The sequence below is a fragment of the Grammomys surdaster genome, unplaced genomic scaffold, assembly GCF_004785775.1.
Source record: "Grammomys surdaster isolate TR1022 unplaced genomic scaffold, NIH_TR_1.0 310, whole genome shotgun sequence".
NCBI classification, from domain to species: Eukaryota; Metazoa; Chordata; class Mammalia; order Rodentia; family Muridae; genus Grammomys; species Grammomys surdaster.
In genome coordinates, this window is record NW_021604729.1 from 912,668 (window position 1) to 933,247 (window position 20,580).

Here is a 20,580-nt window from a genome sequence, read left to right on the forward strand (position 1 = left end):
GGCGTCACACGCACCGCTACTTCCGCCATACGCTAGGAAGCGCCTTCCGGCTTGGGGGTCCACCTACACTGGTGAAGTCCTCAGATCGACCGCCCGGAATTCCCGGAAGTGGCCCGGTTGCCAGCTTCCTGTGCTATAGGGAGAAATGGCGGTGGTCACCTTGATCCCGACGCTGGCGCGGGTGAGAGAGCCGAAGTTTTAGGGTTCGGGGCGGGCGGCAGCTAGGACTGTTTCGTCCTCCTCTGTGCCGTGGAGACTGTAGGGAGAGTTCACCTACCCCACAGACCAGGGAAGGTCCACTCAAGGCGAGGCGCATACTGGCACTAAACATGCAGGTCATTTTCCGTTCTTTACCGAGCCCACAATGTGCTCGAGTGAGAATACTGGGTAACATGTGGTTAAGTGGCCAGTCACCGTGCGAGACTCAACGCAAATCTCACTTATGTCCCCTCCCTCGAAAGCCTAGCTTTCTTGAGTGCGGTCTCCCGTCTCCCTTTTTTTTTTTTTTTTTTTTTTTTTAAAGCCGGTTTAATTTGTTACTCAGGCTGGTCTCAAACTCACAATTCTTCTGTCTCATCTTTGTTTTTAAATGTCTGCATGTTTGAGAATTTTCCGGTTTTATTCCAGTAGTGTTGAAAGCTAGTTGGTATGGTTTATCTTAAACTTATCAAGACATGTTTTATGACAACTTGTAATCTCCTGGGCATATTCATCTTGTATGATCTCTTGTGTGGAATGTCTGTATATATCAGATATACTTAAATTAGTATTGTTCTGGTTGTCTAGTATTGATTCCCCCATCTGGATGTTCTATTCCATATTAAAATGTGGCATTAAAATCTGTTGTTTTCTCCCCCTTCAGTTCTATCAGTGTCTCTTTCATATATTTGAGTGCTTTATTAGATCCACATGTATTTATGATTATTATGCTTTACTGCTAAGTCCTTAATACTATATAATATTATTTATTTCATATGACAATTTTGTTGTTTGTGCTAAGCGCCAAACCCAGAGTCTTGGATGCTCTGTAACCTCATTTTTTTTTTAGATTAAAAAATATGTACATATGTTTATGTGCCTTTGTGAGTTTATGCATACCATGTGTGTAGGTGCCCATGAAGGCCAGAGGAGGGTGTTTGTGTGTGTACAGATACCCGCCGAAGTTATATGCAGAGAGGGAATGACCTTGTATAGCTGGTTAGTTTTAGAGACTTTGTTAAGCCTTTGAGTTGTTTGCTTCCCGAGCTTAAGGAGCATCCCTGTAGGGTGTATTAATTACTTTTCTTTAGAGCATCCTGTGTATTGGCTGGGCATGGTAGCGTAAGGCAGAAGCAGGAGAGTCTCCGAGTTCAAGATCTAGATGTCAAGTTCCAGGCCAGCAAGGGCTACAATAGAAGAAGAAAAGAGAGAAAAAGGAAGGAGGAGGCAGAGGATTTTATCTTAGAGGAAATTCCTACACGACACCTGTCATGCATGGAAACCCTGGGTTTGATCTCTGGCATCATATACAACAGAGTATGGCATGCATGCCTATACTTATAGCACTCTAAAGTTGGTGTCAGGAGGATGAAAAGTGTAAGGTCATCCTTGGTTCTTTAACTGGTTCAGGACCAGCCCATCTGCTGCTATGAAGAGATGGGAACTTGAGACAAGAGAATCCCTAGAAGTTCACAGGCCAGCCAGATTGTCACACACAGCAAGAACAACAAAGAGGCTGTCTCAAAAAAAACATAAAGGGCAAGAACTGACACCTGAGGTATGCCTCTCACCTCTATACATGCACCCATCTTGCACACATATAGATGTTTTTAAAGTGAATTTTCAAGTGCATTTTCTTAGAGATGATAGTCCAAAATGCTTAGGCTATGTGTGGCTTAGGAGACTGGAATTTTCACAGCATGCTGTATTCATTTACTGGAGCTGCCTTACAATAGAAATTTATATTCTCAACATTCTGGAGGTCAGGATTCCAGGATGAAGATGGTGGCACAGTTGTTTTCTCTAGTGGTCTCACTCTATGACTTGCAGATAGCCACTTTTTCATTGTGCCCTCATGTGGTCTTTCTTTATACCTGCACATTTCTGACTTACTAGACAATTTATGCCTTCTGGACTTCTTAGGTTTGTGATACTTGAGGTCTTTTGGGCTTTTTGAATTTGAATGTCCATTTCTTTTCCCAAATTTTGGATGTTAAGAAATTGTCTTAGGTATCTCTTTTGAACCTACATTCATTGCTCCAATGGTAGCCCTTGCCACGTTGCCTGCATACCCTGGAAGCCTAGGCCTCATTTCTGGTTTATATTTAGAAAAACTATTGCTGTTAGAAATGACTGGTTCATTTTTCCTGTTCAAAGTGCAGTTAATTTCTCACAGTTGATGCACCAGGCATTTTGAGATCTGAAACTATTAGCCATTTGGTCATATTTTTTTTTTCTTGCAAATGACCAAATTTCCCACAGTTGAAGCATGAGGCATTGTGATACTGGAGACCTGTAGTAATAACTTGTCCTATGATACTTGCCTGGTACACGTGAGAACTGATATCAATCACGTCTCTTATCTGCTTGCCCATGGATGCTGCCTTTAATGGTCTGATAACTTTTTTACATTCTGTATTTGCATTTTTCATTTGCCAAAGTGCCTATCAACACCTTGCTAGGTGAAGGGCCACATTCAGAGGTGAAGAGCACTATATGATCTTCCAGAGGTCCTGGACTCAGGGTCTGATACGACTTTTTTCACAGCAGAGACTAATCTTTGAAGAAAAAAATAAAAGAAGGCTTTTCCAGAGCATTGTATAATTTCTGTAAATGAGATAGACCTTTTCCCAGATTCCTCAGCTTTGTCCCAAGCTCTTTTTTTTTAAAGATATATTTATTTTATGCACATGAGTACACTGTAGCTGTCTGTCTATAGACACATCAGATCCCATTACAGATGGTTGTAAGCAACCGTGTGGTTCTGGGAATTGAACTCAGGTCCTCTGAGCCATCTCTCCAGCTCCTTGTCCCAAGGTCTTAAAGCTGCTAAATGACACTGTTCTATAGTAGCACCATCAAATTGGATCTATTCTATCTGTTCTATAGTAGCACCATCAAATTAGATCTATTCTATCTATCTATCTATCTATCTATCTATCTATCTATCTGTCTATCTATCTATCTATTATATGTACAGTATTCTGCCTGCATGTATACCTGCAGGCCAGAAGAGAGTACCAGATTACATTATAGATGGTTACGAGCCACCATGTGGTAGTTGGGAATTGAACTCAGGACCTCTGGAAGAACATTCAGTGCTCTTAACCTCTGAGCCATCTCTCCGGTTTGGGATCTATTCTTTTTTTTTTTTTTTTTTTTTTTTTTATTTATTTTATTTTATTTATATGAGTACACTGTAGCTGTCTTCAGACACACCAGAAGAGGGCATCCAATCTCATTACGGATGGTTGTGAGCCACCATGTGGTTGCTGGGATTTGAACTCAGGACCTCTGGAAGAGCAGTCAGTGCTCTTAACCGCTGAGCCATCTCTCCAGCCCCGGATCTATTCTTGTATGTCTGAATGTGGTCCTTCAACTAGCAGCTGGTCTTTGACAATATTCATTCCCTATTGCTCTATTTCACTGGTCAATATTTGTGGTTTCTTCCCTCTACCACATTAATCATTGCAGTTGTGGATCAGCATCTAGTACAGCTGTCACCAATCCCTTCCAGTCTTAGGGAATAATTCTGAGTAGTCCAGTAATTTGAAATTTGTTTCACATAAAGCAGATGATTCACATATGAAATCATGGCCTCTTTAAAGTGTGTTAGATCTATCATTTCTATAGGATGCCATCCTGTCGTTAGCAGGCAACTACTGGGAAAAACTGATGGTGATGACCTTGTAACCTAGGGTCATCTCTCCTTTAACTCTGGTGACACAGTTAGTTCAAGATTAACTCTTTTTTGAAACAGGCTGTTTCATCTTTTTTTCTGACCCTGTTTCCCTGCATAGCCTCCTCCCCTTGGCTACCCACCCAGCTTCTTGCCCTGCCTAGGGCTTTGGGAAAACCAAAAGTGCATTCCCAGGCAGGGCCTGGATCTGCCTTCCAGCACAGTTTCTTTCCCTCTTTTCTCTCAGGGGAACATCCCGCTCTCATGCTCAGTCACTGAGTCTGGGTCTTTTTGTTCTCCCTCCCTTTTCTGGTGCTCCTCCGACTCCCAAGAGCTTCCACCTCTACCTCCAGGTTTTCCAGTTGCATAGCATTCTCCCATTTTTTTTTTTTTAATTGAAATGGAATATAGGAAGAAGAAAAACCAGAAAATCCCCTCTGGAAACAAAGCGGGGGTTATCCCAGCGAAAGGAGCTGCAATAATTTTTTGGCTGGTGTATTGAAAAAAAAATATTCCTTTGTCCCCTGCCATTTTCTCTATGCCATTTGAAATCAAATTTCCCATTTTCCTATGCCCATTGTTGGCACCACTCGTAGCCAAGCTTTTGACTACTTTGTGGGTTCGTTTTTCTTCGACCCTTCTCTACCCCTTTTCTTCTACCCTTTTCAACACTAGATGGGAGAGAAAAAAGGATAGAGGGGAAAGGGGAAGACATTATTGCTAGACTACTTCCTGCCAATTAAGGGTGTTGAGTTTCTTGGGGCAAGTTTGATCTTCGAAGTCAGAGTACCTAGTTTCTTCTTGTCGTTTCTTCTTTGCACACAGACTACTTAACAAACAGCAACCAACCCTGCCTCTCAGGGTTCTAGCCTTTATATACCCTCTGAAAAGTTCCCAGAATTTGAAGCATCATAAACTTGGAGAAGTCATAGCGGTTGTAGACAATCTAAAGCAGCCTTGTATCCTACGTCTGGGATTAAAGTGAAAACATGTTCCCATAATATTTCTGTGTTTTTTGAAAGAAACAAAATTCTCACTACAAGAGTCTTTATGAGATGTAGGTATTCTCTGGATTCAACAGGTGAGTGGCTAGAATACAACTGCTGTACAGTTTTAAAGAAATGCAAAAGGAGACAGTGTTTCTGCTGTGATAGTTTCTGGAAAGATTGGTTGACACACATCTGGAGTACTTACTCTGTTTTCTGTCTAGAGGTGGATGTTTCCTAATTTAGGAGCATGTATTTGTGGTGTTTCGATGCCTGTCCTCTCTAAGCCTTAGATTTATTGGTTTTCGGTTCCTTGACTGTAAAGGAACCAAAATCAGCAGGGCTATGTGAGATCTAATGCATTTAGCACCTTATGTGTTGATTAAATAACAGTAATAGTAATCATTGTCTTATAAAGATGTTTGTGATTTGTTTGTTTCAGGTACTGTCAAAGCACAGTCTGCTGTCTCCTTTGCTTGGTGTGACATTATTCAGACGCTTCTACAGAGGTGACAGCCCAACAGATTCTCAAAAAGACATGGTTGAAATCCCTTTGCCTCCGTGGCAGGAGAGAACTGATGAATCCATAGAAACCAAAAGAGCCCGCTTACTCTATGAGAGCAGAAAGAGGGGGATGCTGGAGAACTGCATTCTCCTCAGGTAGTAGGGAAGAAGGCTCTGGTTGTCACTTCTCTTTGACAAGGCAATCTTATCAACCTCATTTTCTTTCTCATTTAGCCTCTTTGCTAAAGAATATCTGCACAACATGACAGAAAAGCAGCTGAACCTCTACGATCGCCTGATTAACGAGCCTAGCAATGACTGGGATATTTACTACTGGGCCACAGGTATGTCACATGACGAACTGCATCTTGGGATAGTAGGATAACAAGTCTATTATGTCTGAAGTAGTATCTTAGCAAGTGTTTTCTTTTTTTTTTAAACTGGGACTTTCTGTATAACCCTGGCTGTCCTGGGACTTTATGTAGACCAGGCTACCCCTGAAATCACAAAAATCTGCCTGCCTCTGCCTCCTTAGTATTGGGATTAAAGGCCTGTACTACTAAGTTAGGCCCTGTTTTCATCCTTCTTATTCATATAATAGACACCAAACCCAAACACTGTTCAAATTTTTCCAGAATGTGCAAAATTTGTTTAATCAATGTTTCTCTTAAAAATATTTTAAATTAATTTCTTTATTTTGTATTCGTGTCTAAGTAAGCATACATGTGCATAGGTGTTGAGGACAAAGAATAACTTAGAAGGGTTGGTTTTCTCCTTTTCACCATGTGGGTCCCAGGGATTGAAAGGAGGTCATCAGGCTTTGCACCAAGGCCTTTTCTGCTCTCAGTTAAGGTTTGTGTGGGGCAGATGGAGTCCAGTGTGGCTTAGGTGAAGGGAATGTAGTAGTAAAGCATGTGAAGGCCCAGGGTCAAAGGCAAGGTTGAGGAATAGGTTGGGAACCCAGTGAGATGGGCTGGGCCACCTCCTGCAGGACAAGCCAGTTGAGTTGAGAGACAAGGTGTCAAAGTAAGGTTGTTTTGTCTTTGAGACAGGATCTTACCCTAAAGCCCAAGCTGGCCTTGAGCTCACAGAGATCTGCCTGCTTCTGTCTCCCAAACCCCATCCCCCAAATGCTGGGATGAGTGGCTAGGCAGGTTTGTTTTGAGACAGTGACTCACTGTTTGGGTCAGGCTGGTTTTGAACTCATGATCCTTTTATCCCAGCCTCCTCAGGACTGGGTTTTACAGAGTGTTGGCATACAGACGTGTGTTACCATACTTAGCTAGGATAATGGTTTTTTATTCTAAAAGTCAGCTTAATGAAAAGATGGAGGGCTCATCCAAATTTTACCTTGATACTGGGGGCTAGTGAGGGGCTCTTAAAGGGAAAGTTTAAGGAAGTAGGATCAGGGGCTGGAGAGATGGCTCAGTGGTTAAGAGCACTGACTGCTCTTCCAGAGGTCCTGAGTTCAATTCCCAGCAACCACATGGTGGCTCACAACCATCTGATGGGATCTGATGCCCTCTTCCAGAGTGTCTGAAGACAGCTACAGTGTGCTCATATAAATAAAATAAAATAAAATAAAATAAAATAAAATAAAATAAAAGTTAAAAAAAAAAGGAAGTAGGATCAGAAGTATGCAAATAAATCAAGTATTTTTGAATTGGAGCCCACAGACATTATGGAGATTGACTCTTTCAGAGTAATGCTCTCCAACTTCCTGAGTTTCTGTGATTTAGACAGTTTCATGTTAGTGTAATGTCCATCTTAAGCTGCGTATTAATAGACTGCCTACTCATAACTGGCTGTAACTCCAGCTTCAGGGAATCTAAAGCCTCTGGCCTTTTATGGACATGTACACTCATGTGCACAGACACATAGTCAAAATTAAAGATAAAGTAGATCCTTTCTTAGAATATAGGAGTCTAGATGCTTATTTGGTTATTTGAAAACCCAGAAAATCTTAAATATTTACTCTTTAGCCCTATGTAGAACAAGTTTAATGATGGCTTTAGTATAAGACATTTGAGATTGACCTTTGTTGCTTATGTTAATACTTTGTTCTTTTGTATTGTTGAATAATATTCCAGTGTGTAGATTATACAATGTATCCATTGACCAGTAAAAGGATTTTAGGGTTTCCAGTTGTAGACAGTTATGACTAAAGCCTCTATAAACACTTGTGTACCAATTTTGTAAACAAATGTCAGGTTTCCTTTGAATAAATACCCAGAAGAATCATCAGATTCTTGAGTATGTTCACTTTTATGCCACAGTTTATCCATATGGGCCAGACAGTAAATATTTTTGCTGCTGCAGGCCATATGGTCTCTCATAACTCTATAACTTCATCTGTAGCATGCAGTCAACCGCAGATAGCAGGTTTACAAAGGACTGTGCCTATATTTCAATAGATGTCACTCATGGACACTAGATTTGAACTTCATATACTTTCCAATCATGAAGTACTATTCTTTTGACTTTACCCCCTCAACCATTTAAAGATCATTCTTGCTGGGTGTGGTGGCATACACTTTTAATTCCAGTACTTGGGAAGCAGAGGTAGGCTGATCTCTGATTTGAGCCCAGTCTACTCTACATAGGGAATTCTAGGCCAACTAAGGCTACATAATGAGACCCTGTCTCAAAATAAAAAGTAAAATTCAATTTTCGCTTTTAAACCATTACAAAAACAGGCAGCTGGCCATAATTTCTACTTATTTTAAAAAATATATTTATTTATTTTTAATTTATGTACGTTGGTGTTTTGTTTGCATATATGTCTATATGAAGGTGTCAAATCTCCTGGAACTGTAGTTGCAGACATTGGTGAGCTGCCATAAGGGTCCTCTGGAAGAGCAGCTAGTGTTCTTAACTGCTGAGCCTAGCCCCTAGTTTTCATTTATTATACTAAGACTCAGGGAGTATCTACTATGTGCTTCTATTTCTATCATATTTTGAGAAAGACAAAACAACAGAGACAATAGATACCAGTGATTGCCAGGGGCAAGGTATAAAGGGACACATTGTCATGTCAGTGTGACAGCCTTGCTGGTGGGACTTGAAGGGTGTAACATCTGACATTGCTAGAAGATATAATCTAATAGTAAACTTCTTGCTCCTTTGACTCTTGAAACTATTCTGTCCCTTCTTCCACAATGATCCCTGAATCTTAGGTGTAGGGGTTGTGTTATGGCTGTATTAGTTGGGACTGGACTCCACAACTGCATTTTAATCAATTGTGATTTTCTAATAGTCTCTGTTGCAAAGAGAAATTTCCCTGGTAGAGGGTGAGAACTGCTCTTTCTGTGATATAAGGATGACTATTTAGAATGTAGTTAGGGATTATGCCTGTTTAGTGCAGTGGCAGTTGTAGGTTTTTCCAAGCTCTATGGTTTCACTTCCCCTGAGTAGTTGGCTGGGTTTTCAGCACCAGGCATGGTCCCCTCTTGCTGGGCAGCTCTTCAGTCCAGTCAGAGGACGGGCGGTCACCGCTGCGCTCTGCGTGCCATTATTGCACCCGTACAGTTACCTTGCCGTGTTGCTTGTGGTTCAGAGATGTCGTAGATGAGTAGGAGTGTTGATTGCCTCCACCCTTGGGAAATTGAATGGTACCTTCTTCACTCCTTGTCTGTGGTAAAGGGACTTTCCAACCCATGTTTATTAATATAAGTTATATTAATAAAGTTATATTATTATAACTTATATTAATATAAGTTATATAAGTTATTTGACTTTCAAATCCTGTACTAGCTTTCTGTCCCAAAATGAAACTAGACAGTTTTGATTCGTTAACAATTCAAGAACTTTTTGTCTCCCTGTGTATTGGTATATAATATTTCATAAGTTGTCATTTGGTACACAGGTTGTGAAGTGCTCTTTCCTCGTCCATTTTGTGGAAAAATATATGCAGAATTGATGTTATTTCTTCCATAAATATGTGATACGATTTGCTAATAATGTTATCTGGACTACTGGTTTTCCCTCCTGGATATTTTAAACTATGAAACGAGTATTTTTTAGTAGATACTGAATGATTATAGCTTCTGGGGTGGGAATTCAATCATCTGTCTTTCAGAATGTTTGTTATTTCATCTAAGTTGTCAGGTATGTAGATAAGGTTTTATTTGCAATGGCTCCTTTCCTGGACCTGTAGTATGCCTCAGTCAGTGGCCTGGCGACCTTCCTCTGGCCTCCACATGCATGCTATGGCATTTGTGTTCCTTCCCATTGTGTACCCCTACACTTACTAAGAATAAATGATAAGCCAGGAATAGTGGTACACATCTCTAACCACAATACTTGGGAGGCAAGGCACGTAGATCTCTGTGAGTTTGAGGCCAGCTTGATCTACATAGTAAGTTCCTGAACAGTAAGACTTTGTTTCACCATCCTCCCCAAATAAATAGTAATGTATATCTTTTATATCTATTATTAGTAATTTGTTTTTTTTCTCCCTCATTTTTTTCTTGATCAATGTACCCAGAAGTTGCCATCAATTTCATTGTCTCTTTCAGAGGGCATGCCTTTTATTTCATTGGTATTTTGTGTTGCTTTCAGTTTTCAGTTCCAGTGGTTTCTGTTCTTCCTCATGTTCTTAAGTGTCTTAAGTGTGATTGGCATTTCATAGTTGTTTAAAGTAAGAGCTAAAGTTTCATCAGAAACCTTCTTTTCCACCATAAACATTTGGTCTCTCTAAGCCAATGGTTCTCAACCTTCCTAATGCTGTGACCCTTTAATACAGTTCCTCATGTTGTGGTGACCCTGACCATATAATTACTTAATTGCTACATCATAACTGTAATTTTGCTATTGTTATGAATTGTAATATAAATATCTGATGTGACCCACAAGTTGAAATCTCTTCTGTAAGCACTGTTTTAACTTCCTGTTACATATTTTTACATTTTCATTTATGTTTCATTATCATGACATTTTACATTTCAGATTATTTTATAATTTCTCTTATGACTCTGTTCAGCCCATGTTTAACTATTTGGTAAATTGCCAGATTTTAAGTTTGCTTTCGGGCCTAAAGTACAAGTACCTTGGTAAATATTCCATGTACACTTGGATGTGTGTCTTCTGTTCTTCAGGGCAGTGCATTCTGTAAGCGTCAGCTAGGACTAGGTGGTTGATGGTGTTGCGTTCTTCATGGTTTTCATTTTCTGAGGGCTTGTTCTATCAGTTACTGAGAGAGGAACATTGGAATCTGCTATAATTGTGGATTGCCTGAGAATTCAGTAATCCTCTTCCCTTCCCTTGACCTTTGCTTTATATTTTCAAGGGTCAGGTGTTAGGTGCAAACATGTCTGGGATTTTTTTTAATTTATTATTTATTTATTTTTGTGTTTGCGAAGGAGTAGCACCTGTATTCCACAGTGTACATGTGGAAGTCAGAAGACTACTTATGGGGGTTGATTCTTTGCTTCCACCTTGTAGGTTCCAGGGATTGAATTCAGGGTCTAGGGTTTGAGGGCAAGTTCTGTGATTAACTAAGCCAGCTTGCTGAGCCTTCAGATTTCTTTTGATTAGTTTTTGCCTAGTGTGTACCTGTCTGTTCAGATTGTTTTCCTCTTGCTTTGTAAAAAATTACCAAGTTTTTAAGTTTACTAACTTTGGAGCCACATCAGTTTCTTGGCTCAAAGTTCTATGGGTCAAAAGCTCTGCCCAGATCTCACATTCTGAAGTCAGTGAGTCAGGTGATGTGTGTTTCCATCTGGAGACTCAGGGAAGAATCTACTTCTAAGCTCATTGACATATTTTTCTGAGAATTTGTTTTCTTGACATTGGGGGGCTGACTTTCCTAACTGATCTGCCAGCAGTGAGTGTCTTTCAGCTGTTGAGGGCCTTGCTCCATAGCTCTCTCTGCCTCAGGAGTGGCTGTCTTTCCTCATACTTCACATTTATCTGACTTCCTCTTCCATTATCAGCTAGAGTACTTACATTATAAAGTCACAAACTGCTTTTGTCTTTATATCTACATTGAGTTTTTCTGTAGACAGAATGCATGTTCTTTCATTTTACCCAATCTGACAGTCTCTGTTTTTCACTATTGTGTTTAGATCTTTCATATTTACTGATTCTCAATGTGTGAACTCTACCATTTTTGATTGTTTGTTTCTTCCATCTGTTCTTTGTCTCTTTCTCCCTTACTTGTTTGTTTGTGTGCATATGTGTGTGTGGGGGGGGTGGGTATTGCCACTCCTGGCTTATTTATGTCCTTAAAGGTTTTTAATGATTGCTCATGGGTTCACAGTATATGGTTGTAATTAATCAGAGTCTGCCTGCAGGACACATGAGCCTCATGTATAATGTGAGGCCTAGACAACAGGGTGTGCCCCCTGCCCTGCCCTGCCCTGCCCTGCCCCGCCCTGCCCCGCCTTGCCCTGTCCCGCTCTGCCCTGCCCTCAGCTCTTATGCTACTGCCATTCTTTTTACTTTAAGCCTGGAAAACATTTCTCCTGTTTTACTGTGGGCAGTAAAGGGGGAAAAATCAACTCTCATTTGGCTGTTTCTGGAGATGGTTGTTTCTTTATATAAATCTCTGTTCCTGTTCCACCATAATGCCTCTGTTGAACTTCCCTTGCTATTACTTGTAGCACAAATTGGCTACTTTAAATTCTCTGCCTTGGGTATGAAACTGAAGGCTCATAGGTTGGTTTGTTTGTTTTCCAGCAGTTCATGAATGTGTTTTTCTTTTGCCAGGCTATCAGCATGTAATTCCAGTTCAGGGAGTTCTGGCGTCTACTTGTAGGCTCATGTGGTATATGTACACACAGAAGCAAAATACTCACACCCATAAAATAAATAAACAAATCCAAAATTAAAAAACCATTTTAAAACTTTAAGCGATGAGATTATACTGTGCTGCCCAGGCTGACCCCAAACTCCTAAGCCTCCATCAAACCTCAGCCTCCTGAGTAGCGGGAATTACAGACACAGGCCACCATGCTAATTTAGAAAAGAATTATTTAGCTCTCAATTTTGGGGGGTTCAGTCACTAGGTGATGGGCTCCAGTACTGGTAAAACTGAGGTATGTAGGTGAGGCAGCGCATGATGCAGCAAGTCCATGATGAGCAGTGTTCTTCCATGGCCAGGAGGCATGTGTCAGGTGTGTTGAGGGGTAGGAAAGGGAGGGACTGGATACTGCTATTTCCTTTAAGAACATACCTCCAATGACTGGAAGACTTTCTAGGTCCCCAAAATTTCCACTACCTACCAATAGCACCAAGCTAGGGATACACAGGGGACATTGTCCTTGCAGGGACAGTCCCCATCCTAACAATAGCAGTATGTCTAGGTCTTAGTTTTGGTATTTATCCTGTTTGGAGTTCTCAAGATTTTTATGGCTTTGATTATTATTGGAAAATTCTTCAGCCTTCTTCATGTTCCCTTTTCCTTTTGTAATTCGGATTGTGCTTTGAACAACTTGTGTCCACAGTTCCTGGCATTTGTTCTCTGTGGTTTTCTCTTTGTAAATCATTTTGGGTCCTTGTTATTTGGCAACATCTCTTGGCCTGTCTTTCATGGATTCTTGAATTGTGTCAGATGTCACAATGAGCCCCTTGAAGTCATTTTGCATTGCTGCTGCTGTGATTTTATTTTTAGCTTTTCATATGACATTTAGACTTTCTAGCTCCCTGCTGGAATTCATCTGTTCTTATATTTTGCCGCTTTTTCCACCGGAGCTTTTGATATTAGTCATAATTACTTTCGGTTCTTACTGGGAGTCAACACAAGTTATCCCTGAGTCTGTTTATTTTTTGCTTTCTTGTTGTAGTTTCCCTCCTTCTAGGTTTATTTTATTTATCATCATGTATATGTATGTGTGTCTATATGCTACATGTGGGTACAGGTGTCAGTGGAGGCCAAAGGCATTGGCTCCCCTGGAGCAGGATTACAAGTGGTTGTGAGCCACCTGAGACAGGTGCTGGAATCAAACTTGGGTCCTGCGGAGCAGCAGTATATGCTCTTAGCTGCAGAGCCATCTCTCTAGGCTCAACATCACATTTTTTGTTTGTTTGCTTTAAAAAAATTGAAGTGTGTGTGTGTGTGTGTGTGTGTGAGAGAGAGAGAGAGAGAGAGAGAGACAGAGAGAGAGAGAGACAGAGACAGAGAGACAGAGAGACAGACAGGCAGTGCACCTGTGGAAGTCTGAGTGTGAAGTTCTCTTTTACCTTAACATGAGCTTTGGGGATGGAATTCAAACACAGCAAATAGCTGTGTGGAGTTTGCTATGTGCTTCCAGGCATTCTCCTGTCTTGGTGGAGGAATAGGAGCACTTGGATTACATATGTGTACTTGCATGCCTTCCTATATGTGACTTCTGGGCATTCTAATGCACGCCTTCATTCTTGCATGTCAAGTGCTTTACTTACTGGGACATTTCCTGAGCCCTTTGTTAGCTTTTTGAGTTGAGGTTTCTTTTTGTATCCTAGGCTGGCTTCCAATGCTTCTCCCTCTCCCTCTCCTTCCCTCCCCCTTCCCCCTCCCCCTCCCCCCTCTCTCTTTCTCTCCTTCACTTCCTTCCTTTTGAGACAGGGTCTGTGTAGCCCTGGATGTCCTGGAATTCACAGAGATTTGCCTACCCTTTACCTCCAGAGTTCTTGGATTATAGGCAAGTTCCATTTGACCTGACGTTGGTTTTAAAGTCTTGATCCTTCTGCCTCAGTTTTGCCAATGCTGGGATTAATAGGTATGTGCTAACACTCATGTAAAGAGCTCATACAGTGGAATGTGGGTTTTTTTTTTTTTTTTTTTTTTTTTATTGAGACAGGGTCTCATGTTGCTATGGCTGGCCTGGCATTCACTATGTAGCTAGGGTGGCCTTGAGCTCATAGAGATCTACTTACTTTTGTACTAGAATTATAGGCCCACAATCCAAGTGGTACATATCTGTAATGCTAGTACTATTATAGCAAATACTCTGGAAGCTGGTAGGCCAACCAGTTTAGAACATCCAGCACAGAAACACTGTGGGAAGAGAGACCTAACCTCCAAAGCTATACTATAGCATGCATGTGTTGCATGCACACACACGAATGCATGCACGCATGCACACACGCGTGTGCATACAGTTTTAAAAAGTAAAATAGAGGCTATTCTTGAAGAAAACCCAAAGCACTCACATGGTTGCTCACAAACAACTAAAATTCCAGTTACTGGAGATCTGATGCTTTCTTTTGGTCTTCACTGGCACCAGTCATGTACATGGTACACATAAATACCTGCAGGCAAAACACTCGTACACACAAAATAAATACTAAGAAAAGAATTATTTTATAGATTTATTTATTCATTTAATGTATATGAGTACATTGTTGTTGTCTTCAGACACACCAGAAGAGGGGATTAGATCTCATTACAGATGGTTGTGAGCCACCATGTAGTTGCTGGGAATTGAACTCAGGACCTCTGGAAGAGCAGTCAGTGCTCTTTAACCACTGAGCCATCTCTCTAGCCCAAGAGAAAAAAAAATTTAAACCCCTCCCAAATCACAAAACACCGAGAACTCTCCCTGGGTGCTGGGCTCTGGGCAGACAGAATCTAAGTTCGAAGGGATTCTTTTTAGCATATTTTTAATCCTCTGGAGACTGTCACCTAAATTTTGCTGGTAGGAGGCTTTGCTTGTAATTAGCATCTTGGACAACTATCTCTAGGGTAGAAAGAGAGGTTGAAAATGATGAACACTGCTGAACTCCTACCACTAGACAAGATTTGCATTCTTGCTTTTTGTCTTGTAGCCCTGTTGCCTGTCTACTAACATCTCATGCTGCAGATTTATGTTCATTCTTTGGGCCTCTCATTTCTTCCCAGAAATTCCCATTGGCTTAAGTTTACTGTAGTTAGTTTTTGTCATTTGCAACCAAGGATTTCTTACTGATAAAGAGAAGAAGCAGAACTTTTATTTCAGAAAGTTTATAGCTTAGAATGGGAGGGATGGAAATGGAGCCCTCAAAACATGAAAGAATAAAAGGAAATGCATTACTGTAGTCTCCCTGTATTTGCAGGGAGTTTATTCCAGAATTCTCAGTGGATTTCTAAACCTGGAGGATACTGAGCCCATGTAGTCCATGCTTTTCCCATGTATGTACCCTGCAGTGTTACCTGCTACACAGCACCATGTCTGTGCCCCAGCGCCTTCTTTGTACTCTTGTGCTTTGGGTTTGTTATTGATTAAAAAGAGTATGGTTATCCACCTTTAATCCCAGTACTCAGAAGGCAGAGGCAGGTGGATCTTTGTGAGTTTGAGGCCGGCCTGGTCTACCTAGTGGGTTCCAGGACAGCCAGCAGAGTTGCTTAGTAAGACCCTGTCTCAAAAAATAACTAAGCAGTGATGGCTCACACCTTTAATCTCAGCACTCAGGAGCCAGAGACAAGCAGTCTCTGAGTTCCAGGACAGCCAGGGTTGCACAGAGAAACTTTGTCTCAAAAACAAACAACAAACAAAAATGAAAAATGTGGTTACTTAAACATAAGCTTGCAATACTTATGCATTCACTATATTCCCCAAACAGAAGTGTCTAAGTGACTCTCACGAGTAGCATACACAGTGTGGGTGCATGGATAAGCATGAGTCATACGCAAGACAGAAAGAGCAAGATGGCTTAACATTTCATCAACCTTCGACAAATTGTTTAAATAAAACTCACTATTTCTGGAATCTTGTATTTTGTCAAACTGTAGAAGACTCAAGGTAAATGATATTGTGGATGGTAAAACCACAGATAAGGGGGAAACTACTCAGTGTACCCAGAAGACGACTGAGGCCAAATGCAAAGCCAAACAGGACAGCCAGGATTGTACAGCCAAGGGTCATGAGATTTGTTCCTTATGGACCAGATAGTAAATATTTTAATCTTAGGCCATATGAGCTCTGTTGTGATTCCTCAGCTCTGCCATTGTAATACAAAGTAGCCTGGATCATAATGCAAGCAAATGAGAGCAGCTGTACTAACAAAGCTATTTACAAGTATAGACCAATACAGTTTGCCAACCCTGGTATATAGCCTAGAGTATTTGGAGGAAGAACAGAGATAGCCCATGGTCTATTTATCCATCTGTGGTTCTTGGCCATTGCCAGAGTTTCAGCTTGATTTTTGTTTTTGCTTGCTTTTAGATTAAAAAAAAAAAAAAGATTTACTTTTTCTTTTCTCTTCTTTTTTTGGGGGATAGGGTGGGGTGGGGTGGGGTTTCGAGACAGGGTTTCTCTGTGTAGCCCTGGCTGTTCTGGAACTCACTCTGTAGACTAGGCTGGCCTCGAACTCAGAAATCCACCTGCCTCTGCCTCCCAAGTGCTGGGATCAAAGGCGTGCACCACCACTGCCCCGCTGATTTACTTTTTCTTTAAAATATTATTTTTACATTGTACGAGTGTGTGTGTGTTCAGAGGATTTCTTGTGGGAAGTGGTTCTTTCTACCATGTGGATTCAGGGACTAAACTCAGGTTATCAGGCATGGTGGCAAGGGTCTATCCATTGAGCCTTTGAACTGGCCCTAAAGGTTTACTTTTTATTTTTATTGATATATGTGTGGGTACCTGTGGGTGGCCAGAAGAGGGCATGGGGTCTCCTGGAATTGGAGTCAAAGGTAATTGTGAGAAGTCCAATGTAGGTGCTAGGAAGCCATCTCTGGTCCCCTTCAAGAGCAACAAGTCATAATAGCTGGGCCATCTCTCCAGACCCAGTTTGTTTGTTTGTTTGTTTGTTTGTTTGTTTTTTGAGATATTGTTTGACTCTTTCCCAGGCTAGCCTGGAACTCACTCAGGCCCAGTCTGGTCTTGAACTTGCAGACATCTTCCTGCCTTAGCCTCATGTAAGTGCTGAGACTCTCTAGGTAGGAGCACTGTATGCAGCTCATAGCTCCACATCTTTTACATGAACATTGACTATGCACAATTCTTTTTGTCCACCCTTCTGTTGCAGAAGCAAAACCAGCCCCAGAAATATTTGAAAATGAAGTCATGGAACTGCTGAGAGAATTTGCCAAAAACAAAAACAAGGAGCAGAGACTGCGTGCCCCAGATCTGGAGTATCTCTTTGAAAAGCCTCATTAAGCTGGATGCCACTGCCTGTTATGGTGGTCAGTATATGGCTAGAAACTGCTTCTGGCACTGACCTTGACCTCCTGCTTCTCCTTAGACACTTGAACGTCTCCCAGGACAGACATGTAATGTGTTAGATGACTCATTCTAACCTGTGCTTGTCTGTACAGCACTGGTCAGACCCCTTACCTGGCTGCTGTGTGCTGTGCTGCAGGTGTGCCACAAGAGGGCACTATAGGGAAGCCGTTCTGCTGCCTCAGCCCCAACAGTACAAAAGACTGCTGCTGAAGGAAGAGCTGACCCCATCCATCCTCCTCCACCCTGGGCTTTGTTAAGATAAAACTGCCCACTTCCAACCTGATAGGTAGTTCTTTTGCCAAAGAATATTGATCCAAGCTCGTGAAATGAGCCCATCAAAGGCACAGCAAGCGGAATGAGGGCACCAAAGCAGGAATATTGTGAGCATCCTGCTTAAGTCAACATCTTCATCAAATTTTCGCAACATATATGTTTTAAACTGAAAGATAGTTGAATATTGAAGAGTATCAAGAGAAGAAAATTGACAGTTCCCTAACCTTCACAATTATCTTCATTTTTGTCTGTTTCTGTACAACCTATAGTCATGCTTATAATGGGGTTTTACAAGCTTATAGTCATAAGTTTTCTGACTTTGTGGCATTTTGACAAACTTTCCCCTCATTCTGACATCCTTTCAAATTATTTTAGTTGCCCAAATAATAATGACACATAAGAAGTAACATATTAACTGTGTGTTACAGGTCACGCCCATAATTCTAGCCCTTGGAGGACTGAGGTAGGAACATCACTAAGAATTTGAGGCCATCCTGGCACACTGTTAGAATGAAGTAGCTAGGAGGGTTGTGCATTCCTGAAGGTATTCTTTCTGCAGGAGTTCTGCCCTCAGCTGAGAAGAGGCAGTCACTCTGGCTGGTATGTGAAACTGTTGGCTAGAGAAAGCAGGCCAGAACTGAGAGGCTTGGATGGTAGCTACAAGAGCTATAGGAAAACAGGAAAAAGTTCCTGGCCAGAGATGGTAGAAGAGGACCAGCCTTCAGTAAACTCAGCTTTCCCACAGACAGATAGCATTGAGCCTGTTGATAGACAAGAGAGTGCCTTGGAAGGAGTCAGTAATATATCCATGATTGAAAAGGCAGGATTTGGGGCTGGAGAGATGGCTCAGCAGTTAAGAGTACGGGCTAGCTGTTCTTCTAGAGGACTTAGGTTCAATTCCTAGCACCCACAAAGCAGCTCACACCTGTCTAACTCCAGTTTCAGAGGATCTGACACAAACAGAGATGCAGGCAAAACACCAATGAACATTTAAAAAAATCATAAAAAAAGTAAATAAAAAGATGAAAGCTGGAATATATTATTGTTTGACCTACATCCAAAGCTCATGAACTTTCTGCTCGACAGCATAGCTTCTCTGTTAGCATTTAGTAGCAACCATCTCTTCTGGACAATTGAAGGCAAGAATGACAGTTCTGAGACAGCTCTCTATTGTGCTATGGTGGATAGGAGGCTACCAGCTACTTCCCAAAGTGAGGAGATTCTACCCAGAATCACCCAGGCCCCCATTGTAGCTCTGGTAAGAAGAAGCAGTGTAGCACGGCAGTTATAAGTTCAAGTGTTCACTTTATTGCTTAGCTGCTGGATAAACTTACTGGCTTTGGTTTCTAACTAAGGGTGATAATCACTTAAGTCTCAAGATTGCTAAAAGCTATAATAGATAACACTGGATGTCATCTAGCACCTGGGATAGCATAGGAAGACAGGAGCCTTTGTTCAAAGCCTCACCCTGAGACTTGAGCCTGTCTTCTAACAGATTGCCTATCATCAGCTGCACATATACATACATGCAGGCAATCTCATCTGAAAGATGAGCCTATTAAAATAACCGCAGAGTGCCTTGCTAGAATGCAAAGTAGAAAGAAAAAAACCTACCCTGGTGACAAATCCTTTGATGGAAAAGTTTTAACACTTAAGCAAGGAATAGGAATGAGATCTATGGAGTAAAAGCAGGAGCTTACAGAGATGCTAGCCCTTTGGGCTTTGGATGTCCTGGGGCGGTGGGGGTGCTAATCAGACAGGTTTATGTATAGAAGCGCCTGGACTGTAAGGAGTGCACAGGAATTGCGTAGCACCTTCCTCATCTATCCTGGGCATATTATACAACAAACCCCAGAAGCCAAGTACGCACCTCAGTTCTCATCCCTTCTTATCCCCATTTCGTCTCATTTCACATAGTGTTCAGCTTGCACCTGGAATGGCATGCTTCTAAAGGAATTGTTTTCCTTCCAGGCTGCTGGCTTGTGTCATCTTTGAAAGTGAAGGATTTTGCTAACTTCAGCTGCTCAGTGTCAAGCCCAAGGGTGCTATGTAAACAGTTTTTTCTTTTATTAGACATTAAGTAAAACTAGGCCAGCCACAGTGCATTTCCAAAAAAATTAATAAACGTATTGCCAGGGCCAGCAGCCTCCCAGGACTCACGAGAAGCAGCAACTAGACTCATTGTTCTTGGTTTGACATGTTGCTGCTCAGTGACCTCATTCAGAGCCTGTACTGGGCATGTGAGCATCTGACCTATCCTGTGAGTCCCCTCGTACAGGCTCCTCCAGACACATCAAACCAGGTCAAGGCTGCTTCCTTCCCCTCAGTTCTTTACCTCTTGCAGGTTGAAACTACAAGTGTGTGCTACAAAGCTAGTGTGATGGCTCAGCTGGTAAAGGTGCTTCTATCAAGCCATAGACCTGAGGTCAATCTCTGGGATCCACATGGTAGAATCCACATGGTAGAACGAGAGAGCTGATCCTCCAGGTTGTCCTCTGACCTCAATATGCATACTATAGCACTCACAAAATACAAGGGTGTGCTACGCACCCCGCTTCTTAGTATTTAATAAGGATATTCACCTATGGGGTTGGAGAGAGAGCTCAGTGCCTACTGCTCTTGTGTTTGGTTTCCAGCACCTGTGTTGTGCAGATTACAACTTCCTGTAACTCAGCTCCAGAGGAATCCAACCTCTGGCTTCTGTGTGCATCTGCACTCACACATATATCCAACACAGACCCATAATTAAATGGAATAAAAATCAAGATCAAGAAGGATGGCTCAGTGGTTAAGAGCAATTGCAGAGGTCCTAAAT

At 41.6% G+C, this 20,580-nt stretch overlaps 1 protein-coding gene across 1 annotated transcript; it reads left to right on the forward strand.

The window, feature by feature from the left end:
* The first annotated feature begins 27 nt into the window (after positions 1-27).
* Sdhaf2 (succinate dehydrogenase complex assembly factor 2) lies at positions 28-18,821 on the forward strand. The gene is made up of 4 exons (XM_028777503.1): positions 28-181; positions 5,306-5,523; positions 5,602-5,711; positions 17,296-18,821. The coding sequence occupies exons 1-4, from the start codon at positions 146-148 to the stop codon at positions 17,424-17,426; spliced, it is 495 nt and encodes a 164-aa protein (XP_028633336.1). The 5' UTR covers positions 28-145; the 3' UTR covers positions 17,427-18,821.
* Positions 18,822-20,580: the final 1,759 nt, after the last annotated feature.

Coding starts and splice junctions, on each gene's coding strand:
- Sdhaf2 (XM_028777503.1), top strand. CDS start 146: ATGGCGGTGGTCACCTTGATCCCGACGCTGGCGCGG. Junction 182..5,305: donor TGATCCCGACGCTGGCGCGG/GTGAGAGAGCCG, acceptor TGTTTGTTTCAG/GTACTGTCAAAGCACAGTCT. Junction 5,524..5,601: donor GAGAACTGCATTCTCCTCAG/GTAGTAGGGAAG, acceptor TTTCTCATTTAG/CCTCTTTGCTAAAGAATATC.